This window comes from Bidens hawaiensis, unplaced genomic scaffold (assembly GCF_021521415.1).
Source record: "Bidens hawaiensis isolate Kalapana, Puna unplaced genomic scaffold, B.hawaiensis_p1.1 tig00021044_1, whole genome shotgun sequence".
Taxonomy (NCBI): domain Eukaryota; kingdom Viridiplantae; phylum Streptophyta; class Magnoliopsida; order Asterales; family Asteraceae; genus Bidens; species Bidens hawaiensis.
In genome coordinates, this window is record NW_027493259.1 from 10,718 (window position 1) to 20,877 (window position 10,160).

General features: G+C 33.8%; 1 protein-coding gene across 1 annotated transcript; it reads right to left on the bottom strand.

Annotated features, from left to right (window-relative positions):
• Positions 1-213: 213 nt before the first annotated feature.
• LOC143562648 (putative ubiquitin-conjugating enzyme E2 24) lies at positions 214-4,040 on the bottom strand. Its single transcript, XM_077050393.1, has 7 exons — positions 2,619-4,040; positions 2,363-2,497; positions 1,923-2,255; positions 1,725-1,788; positions 1,379-1,518; positions 889-1,200; positions 214-788 (listed from the first exon to the last, which is right to left on the bottom strand). The coding sequence occupies exons 1-7, from the start codon at positions 3,774-3,776 to the stop codon at positions 555-557; spliced, it is 2,376 nt and encodes a 791-aa protein (XP_076906508.1). The 5' UTR covers positions 3,777-4,040; the 3' UTR covers positions 214-554.
• Positions 4,041-10,160: the final 6,120 nt, after the last annotated feature.

Genomic DNA, 10,160 nt, shown 5'->3' on the forward strand with positions numbered 1-10,160 from the left:
GTTCATTTTGTAGGTGGAAGAGCCCAGATCCAGAAAATCATCGGTGAAGAATCATAATCACACCCGAGGAAAGTAGATCGTCTACCAGTGAGTCGATCCACGTTTCTTCAGTACTGATAAAATACAAATGGCTTTGTGCTAAATTATATATCATAGGCTATTGTTTCTCTTTAAAACCATGATTTGGAAGATGGATAGAAAAAAAACTTGATGGAGATTTTTAATTATTTTTTGGACCTAATAGACGAAAATCAAGTCTTAAAAGCCCAGTCGGAATCTCAAACAAATCTCGTCTTTACTTTCACCAAAGAATTACCGAAAGATTGTTCCTAAGAAATCAAGTCTCACCTCGACAATTTTCGGTGTCTCATCGTACACAAAACTCATTCTTACATAATATATTTTATTGATACGATGAACGAAAGTAAGTGTATACATTTCTATTCAAATACATCGAGAACCCAATATTCACACAGCACACCATCATCATTAACCAAATCATATTACACAATAGCCATTTCATAGTTATTTAAAACCATCTATGTTCTTCACATTCAAGGACTTTCACCACAATTGAAACCATGCTTGCTGAATGCTTCCGCAAGCTTTGTAAAGAGCTTCGAGAGCGAGATCTTAAATCCTGTAGACCCTTTGATTTGGCCCTTGGGGTCTATGCGTTCATCCCCAAAAGCATAACATACAGGAACTCCTTCCATATAGGCTTTACAAGCCATCAATAAATAACCGCAACGTTTCCTGAAGTGTTCCTCAACCAGTGCCTCAAAATGCTATACATTCACATTTTCCAAATTCATAATTGTTAATAATAGTTTTAGAACATATGCACAACAGGTACCATATAACATTCACACGATTGTATATATATACCTGAGGCGGGTTGCGTAACGCGAAAAGAATAGTTTTGCAGTTCATGAGAAACACATTTTCGTTGTAGCTGCAACAATTCTTTTCACCTTCAACACTACCGACTTGTTGATCATATCCTGCTTCGTTAAAATATGGGTTCTTGTTCAAAACCAAAGCTTGTAGAGACAACACGACTTGTAGAATGCTGGACCCCTTAGGATCCCATGTTTCGCTTCCTGTGCCTGTCCATGTATTTAGAAGGCTCAGGCAAACCCTTCCAGACTCGTATAGGTTCGGGTTTATGCGCAGCCCACCAGATATGTAGTGCACCATCTATGAAAGATTAAAACTTTGTAAAAAACTACAACTAGGATAACAAATAAGCACATGAATAACCAAACCAATTTAAATTTTGATTTTTTAGGACGTTTGCATATAAAAAGTAATTAATGATAATAATTTTGATGGAATTCAAGTAAACATATATTTAGATTTAAAGGAACTTAATTACCGGGGGTTCGTGAGGATATTCTGGAGGAAGGAAAATGTCGAAAAAGAATAGCACATCGTGATATGGAGTTCCTGGTGCTCCTACAATGGCTACCCGAAGCAGATCCATTCTTTCCTCAAACACGCGAACATATATCGTTTCTGTTAATCCAACAACAAGTGTTAATGATACTTTGATTCGTATTAGTAATATAACTGGAACAATCATAACTTTCATTTTTGTTGCCAGGCGCAATCTCACTCGCATAATCATTATAGATTAATACTTGATTTTCAAATATTTTTAACGATATTCACACGCATTTTTTCAAGGTTTTTGAGTTTTTGTTTATGTATTTTGTTCTCACCTGGAAGATCCTTCATTAAAATGTTCCATTCCTGTCGAACTTTCTTTAACCAGCTTCTTTTCACCTAAAAGATAACAAGAACATAAAAGAAAATGAAATTAAATGAATTTGTACAACAAGTTACTTTAAACTTGATGTGTGTGTGTGTGTGTGTTTTTTTTTTGCAATGAAGTAAGGATAGCAAAGAAGTTATCTAACCTGATTACCAATGGAATCCTTTCCAGCGCGATCAACAAAATGATGCATCGAGCAATCGCTAACCATTTTGAAATTCTCAACCTTTTCTAGATTCTTACTGCTTGATGAAACTATAAAATCTTTATCCTCATCATTTTCTTTAATATTTGACACCATGTTAGTTTCTCCAGATACCATAGTTTGTTCCTGGTTGTCTTCTTTAGAAAAACGCGACAATGATGTGTACACGCTAGACCCAAAAAGACGTGAAGCAACATCCGATAGAAAGCTGATGGCAATTTGTGGAACATTGAGACATTCCTTCTTGTTGCCATAGACATGGTCCAGCACATCCTGATTATGTGAAGTATATGTTAGATTCTTGAAAAATCATGTTTCAAGAGTAAGCTATTCATATTATGTTAAATACTAAATATAACATTAAGGGAGGTTTGTTTCACCTTGGGCTTTGGATCAGTTAGATGAGCATCATGCTCCGACTTCTCCTGGTTCGTGTCAACATTATCATGATAAAGCATCAGAGTATCCACTACGCCTTCAGATTTGTCCATTCGGATAATTTCATTAGGAGCAACCTGAAACCAGATTAAACTAATATACATCATTAAAAACCTACAAGAAAAATGAATTTTTTTGCGTCTTTCATCCGTTAGAGATATAAAATACTTATAAAAGATAAAAAAAATGCATATGTACCTTGGATGTAAAACCACCAGCCCATTTCACTTCAACTCTACCATCTTTGAACCCGATAACGACCCCAATATGACACGATTTCTCTAACCCAAACACGACATCACCATAGCAATACAAAAACTTGGTGTGCTCAATCAATTCATAAGCACTCGCAGTTTCCTCAACACCGTCTTTTTCCCACTTCACTTTCACATTTTTTTCACTTGCATCGACAGTCTTCACAACACCCCATTTCTTGTTTTCTTGATCATCAGATGTTCCCTTTTCAGCAACAAACTGATGAGGCCAGAAATCATGTTGATCAATAATATTAACCGGACTAACGCAACCCAAATCCAAACTATGCGATTCACTTCCATCCTGCCATAAGACACTAACTTTACTCTTTGTTTTCGAAACAACAAAGATTTCTTGAAAACCTGGTACTACACACCAATCACCAATATTCCAATTTGAATGAGTGAAACATGTTAAAACGGTTAAGTGTTCGGATCTTTGAAACGTGTCAGGAACCGTTGTTCTTTCGGAACCACAACTGAGCCACTTTACATACACGAATCCCACGTTGACAGCACAAACAGTACCTTCATTGTGTTTATACTCCTCATTCCCACAGAACCAATTGAAACAACTTTTGACTTTGATTTTAACTCGTTGCTCACGGAAATAAGGGAACTGCGAATCATGAAACGAATCTGACGATAGTGGAACAAGCATTGCGTCATCCAACGCGGTAAATTCACCCGTCATGCCATCATCAAATATGACACTAACGCGATCCACAATTCTTTCGGCTTTACCTAACCAATGGCCCATTACTACATAATCACCAATGGAAATGGAACAAACTCTTTTAAGTTTTTTGGAAGTAATATCTTTCAATTTGTTTCCATGAGCACTTTCCAAATCAACAACTTTTTCTACATTAATCACTTTTCCCATTTGACCGGATGGATCGATTGATGAACACACTATGTCCCCGTACACATATTCTCTCTCAAACGTCAAGAAATCGTCGATTTTCCCTATTGTTTGTTCGAGATTTGACAAAATAGAACTAGCTTGTCCACCATACATAAGCTCATCATCATCATTTTCATGATCATATAAGCTACTACTCTCACTGTAGCTATCAAAGTCGTTAAAGAACACATCCATAGTATAATTTTTTTTGATAAAATCTCTAAAAGAGAGGAAAGAAGTCTCGACGAATTCAAGACTCCTAAAATGCCAAAGAAGATTTGCCCGATAACGGATAAATTTTCGACCAGAATTAAGGAAATTCTGGTATTGCCAAAGAAGATCTGCCCAACGGATTTTCGTGCTAAAAATATATGTAACTAGACACTTGAACAATCTACACTAGAAAAGCTTAAAAACGAAGACGTGGCTGGCTTTTGGATTAAAGTGTCACTGATCTAGTAGCTTTCCACCTGCTGAAAATGAACTAATGGTTAGCCAAACCTAATGATCACAAGCATGTCTTAATTTTTATTATGTCCGTTCGTTCGTTTTAACTCTAGCATTGAACAAAGGAAAACAGTCATATTTTGTGTTTGGTTCATTGTGAATATAAGGTGTGCAAAACTTGGAGCAATACCAACTTGAAGGACCCGAATGGTTAATACGAAAAGTACAAGGGTGGTACGGAAGATCTCACGGGGCGGTTTGGTAGAGATCCAAAGTTCAGGGACCAAGTTGAATAACTTGGTGTCATAGTTATATTTTATTTGTTATTAAATAAATTAGAAGTCTAGTTTAATTGTGTTTCCTAGTTTGAGTATGATTAGAATTGCGGGTGCTATATAAACCCATCATTAGTTTTCTTTTGTTGAGAGTAGAGAAGAGTAGAAAGGGAGTAGAAACTATTTTGTTATTGTTTCTTATTAATGAAAATAGTCGCATAAAAGTTTTATGCAATATCGTGTTTGGTGTTCTTAATTCGTTTGTCTAAGGTTTAACAAGGTGTTCATGTATGTTTGTTTGAATACTAAAAGAACATAAAGAACTTAATCAAAAAATTAGTCTCTTCTTGTCTCTAAAATGTGTAACGCATATTTATAATTTATTTAGAGTTCTTATTAAGTACATAGGGATAAGTTCAAATAAAAATCATTAATTAGCATTCTAGAGTTATATAAAACCTTGTGAATTGAACTAAGTTTTTAAAGTGTGAGGTTTTCTTAACGTACTATAGTTAAAAACATGTGTCAAAACTTGATTAACCAGTAATATCACGTGTTTTATGTTAAAAAAATATGTCATCATGGAGAATATCGTCATCGATCAAAAGATTTAAGATTCTATGAAAAAAATTGCGATCTTACGGAATGTGTTTTCAATACGATACAATCTTTTAAGTTAAAACTAATGAAATGTTTCAGAAACACAGGTAAATAATTAATATAGACAATTTGATGAACAAAAAAAATTAAAAAATAAATGTTGTTGATCTTTATTTTTTTGTAAACATTAAAAATGAACGGATCAGATCTTGACACGTAGACCGATTAGCATAGTCTCTCATCAAATGAAAATGTGACACGTTCTTAAGTCATACACATTTGAGCCGAGTACTAGTACACAGTACACTCTCTACTTTTACTCCTCCAATTAAATATTCTCACATCTAAGATTAAACAATTACGTACTCATTTTTACTGATTTTTTAAAATCTTATTAAGATATTTTAAAAATATTTATAAAAAGAATATTAATATCATAAAATATGTTTTTATAATATTATTTTTAATATTAGCTAAAAATCTTGTTTAAAATTTGTAAACCCACATCTGGGTGTTGTAAAATCTCTCTGTTAATTAGTCAGTTTTTTAAAATTAAATGCATAAACCACATAAAATGGATTAAAGTTAAGAAACTCTTGCTACTTGTCTCTTTGAAATACATGCGCTTCCTTAACCATGTACTACTGTACTAGGTGATGATAATACTATTAACATTATAAAAATATTAATATAAAAACATATAAGAGTATTATATATTTTATGTAAGTTTTAATTAATATAGTACTAATGGAATTGCAGAGAAATGAAATAGAGAAATGGAATTGCAGAGAAAGGGAATTGGTCTGGAGAATGAGAATTGACTGTTCTGTTTGGTAGTACAGAGATTTCAGTAGAGAAATATAGCTGAGAATCATTTATCTTGTTTGGTACATAGAAAATAAACACAGAATTATATCAACTTTATCATTAGCACAAGTATTTTTTTCATAACAAATATTTATTAAAAAATAAAAAACATATAAAAAGATGCATAAATTCCAACCAAAATATGCATTGATCAAACCAATTCACATACAAAACATAGTTTTTAAGCAAAAAACATCAACCATAGTTAAAACCAATTCACATACAAAACATACTTCAACCATACACAACTATCCCATTGAACCATCGGTATACAACTCGACCATCTCAATTTTCTCTTCTATTGTCAACGCAAGAAAAGAACGTCCTAGATCCACATCTTTACATAATGAATTTCAAGTAAACACCAGAAGAGTTTATAACCCATGCTAATGCTTTTTTTGCATGCTAAAAGAGTCCCTATCGACCAAAGGATTTCCTCTCCTGTACTACTTGGATGTCATTAGCTATCTCATTATTTTTTCACTTTCATGCCAACCTGTGCAAAAAAGTCTTTTGTGAGATAGGTTTCATTTGAATCAAAGCTAACTCAAAGTCTCAAACCCATTTAGATCCCTATATTTGGTGTAATGTTTATGTCAATGTTAAAACTTATATAACACATCACTGACTATTTTTAGGCTACCACACTATCATTTGACCAATTCAATCTCAAAGTTGACATGTTACTTCAACTCAACTTTTTAAGAGAAATACCAAATATGCCCTTAACAATATGCAATTTATATTTGCAAGTTTCTGTGGATCTGACCCAATTTCAAACAACGTCTAGCAGTCTAAACCTCATTTGAATTACAAACGTACTCTATTTCAATTTAACTCTAGTAGTTTAAATTACAAAAGTAAACCATTACAAATGTAATCTATTTCAATTTAACTCTAGTAGTTTAAATAACAAAAGTAAACCTGCAGTGACCAACTTTGATCATCAAAAGTCTACTGCAACAATTTTGACTATCTTTAATCAATTTGGGCTGTTATTTAACCTATTTTTAGTTTAAAAAACACCAAATAACAGCCTTTAATTTAAAAAAATGCTTCTGATCAGCAACAAATAAAGTTAATCTGCCTAAAAGGTATGATCCAATAAATGTGATTAAAGTATCTTCAAATTAGAGGTATATAAGTACTGAAATTAGACGACGCGATATTTAGGAACAAATGCATACTCGAATCGTAGCATGAACCAAAACTATCCTGAAATTAAGACATGCACGGCCTGACAGTCATCAGAAAAGCTTCGCAAATCTGCAATATAAAAAAATCAAACTGATAAGGAAAACATTAGCTCTAATCAGAGGTTACATAAGTACTGAAATTAGATGCTACAATATTTAGGAACTAATACATGCCCGAATTTAATCACGTACAAACATTATCCTGAAACCAAGACATGCCTGGTCATGGATAGGATATTGATCCCAATGTTAAATGAATGACTATCAAACAGATACACAGATACAGGCACATCATCATCACAGTCACATCAACGATAAAGCTGATGTTCATCAAACTTTCAAGAGTCAAAACTAACTGATACATACGAAAGCTATGGAGTTTCAGACGACGGAAACATGATCATCATAACCGTTTATCAAATAATTCCATACTCAGATCATCATGACAGTCAAATTCTCGTCGGTTGTACATGTAAATGAACGTGTAAGCCAAAGAATACAACGAAATAAGTACAAACAACAGTGCACTCCATATAACTGTTTAAGCACCAATGTGAAGAGATGGTACAATCGTGAGTGAGTGACAACCAAACTTAAAAATAATATATAAACAATGGACTTAACAAACAACATATCATTTGTTTGTACACAACTTGCACAACAATTAATAAACCATATACAACAAAGCCAAGTCGCTCACAAAGTATCATCATAGCCGCAAAATTACTGTCGAAAGGTGTAATAAAAAAAGGCTCAGAACCATATCATGAGTACAATAAAAGTCGACACGCCAAAGACTGAATCATCATCACATCCACAAACCAATTTATCTAATCAAATTAACCCAAATCTATGTTTCGAAGGCCATTGTCTACCACTATGATGAAGCTCAGATGAGGCCAGGTTCATCATCACAACAAACCGAAAACGTTTTCAAGAAACGGACCATCAAGTAATCACGTGCATAGGTGGAAACAAAGTGTAGAAACACTTAAAAGGGCCAAAAATAGCCATACCGCGGAAGCAACCACATAAACGCCCCTTAAAGTACCCAAAGCAAACGGATCCGACAACCATTGAATCCATAAACATCCAAAAATCAGCACTATAATGAGATTAATCTCATCATTTCAGTACGTAATAAGAGAAACTCCAACAAATGCACACATTCGCCAAATTAGAACTTGCCCCGTCACCTGTTCGATCAAATCCCAAAGTAAAAACGAAAACCAATATAAAACTACAAACACTAACCATCTTATCAGTTTGATTCAACAGAGTTGGTTACCATTACGTGATCCATATCCACAATAACAGATTTGAAGGTGAATGTCCACCGAAACCAGGTCCGCGACCTTGCAAACAAAATCATCAGCGAGTCCATAAACCCTAGAAATGTCTTTTAAATATCAACAAACAAATCAAAGAAAAAAAGGCAAAACTAAGAACTAACTGCTTACCCGAGACCACCACCGCCGTTGATTAGAGCTCCAAAACGAAACCCGGCAACGGCCATCATCGATGGAGAAAGCAGATTTAGAAGTCCAATGAAACATCACCATCTTACCTCCGTCATCTCTGTTGCCTAGGATTCAAAAATGGAAGCCGACAACGACCGTCATCGGAAGAGATGAACGTCGAGAGAGCCTTTCATTTGCAGAAGAAAGAGTTTGAAAGGAAAAGGAGGAAAATGGGAGAAATGAACGTCGAGAAATCCAATTCTCCGCTTTTTTTAGAGAAACAAAATCAGAGAAATGGAAATGGTTTATTTCCATTTCTCACCTCTTTCTTTCATAAACAAACAAGAGAATTCTTTCCAATTCCATTTCTCACCCCTCAATTCCCTCTACCAAACACCCCCTAAGTGTTGTGTAGGGAATTCAGAGAGGCCAGCAAATTAGGTTCCTCCCCAAATCCCCTCTATCATTTCATAATTCAGATTCAGCATATACACCAAACAATTGTTATCAATTAAGTGGAACTCAAAATGGTTGTTGGCAAGAGTGGAGGGGTGCAATGACATATAATATAACAAGACGATTATTCGAATATACGTTGGATGATGGATAATAGTATCATTATATTTTTAACTTTCTTCCTTTGCTTTCTTTTAAGTTTATTATTATATTTTGTTTTATAAAGTTTTAGGTCGAAACACTTCACTAGTTATTGCTTTTTAAAGCATTTCCAATATGCACACTTCTACAAAACCGGGAAACATACTCTTTGAGCTATTTACATTATATACTTTTTTTTCTTAAAATTATATATATACATTGTTTGGGATTTTTTTAAATTGTTAATGCCGTTATATATCTTAGTTGCTTACTTTGTTCACAACTTTTATAACCAACATACTAATCTCAAGAGTATCCTAAACTCTTTAGACTATTAGAAGGTCGTCCACGAAATAAAAAAAACTACGGCTTTGGACATAAAAAAAATTGGGTCATAAATTACGAACTCAATAACACGTTTATAATTTAGATATCGTGATAACAATAAACTAAGTAAATGTGTTTTTACAAAGTGTTCTAGTTAAAATACTTGCAGCAAGCTGTTTTACTGTTAGACACTAGCAATATGGATAGAGACAACCGACAAAGCATTCCACACTACATACGACATTGAGACAATCTCGTCCACATACCTCTCTAGTTGACCTCATGAGTCATGTTTCACACCTTTTCATTTATCCATATCTCTTTTGTTTGTTTTCACTTTCCTTGTGATCCTATAAATCTTAAACCAACATGTTCACTTTATTTCCTACCTACTTTTCTTTTTAATTTTTAATTTTTTTGATTGCTTGCTAATTTGCTATATTATTGGGCTCTTTAATTAGTATAACCTGGTTACTACGATGGAACCGAGCTTGGTTTTTAATACATTAATTATTATAAGTGTTAAATATAAAACGTTACTAACATGACCACTTTACGAAATATGACTAGTATTACTAATTACACTAGTAGAAAATATATCTTTAATGACGCGCGAATCATGACACACTGACATGTAAAAATCCGTGTGTCATTAAATAGCGTCATCTTTTATCAATATTTGAAGAAATGATGACAATTTTTGCGTGTCACCGTTTTTATGTCACTAAAAGTTAAAAAAAAAACATATGGTCTACACTTTGATTGTGTGGGCTGACAGTCTGGTAACAAACAATCATCGTTCATCCCAAT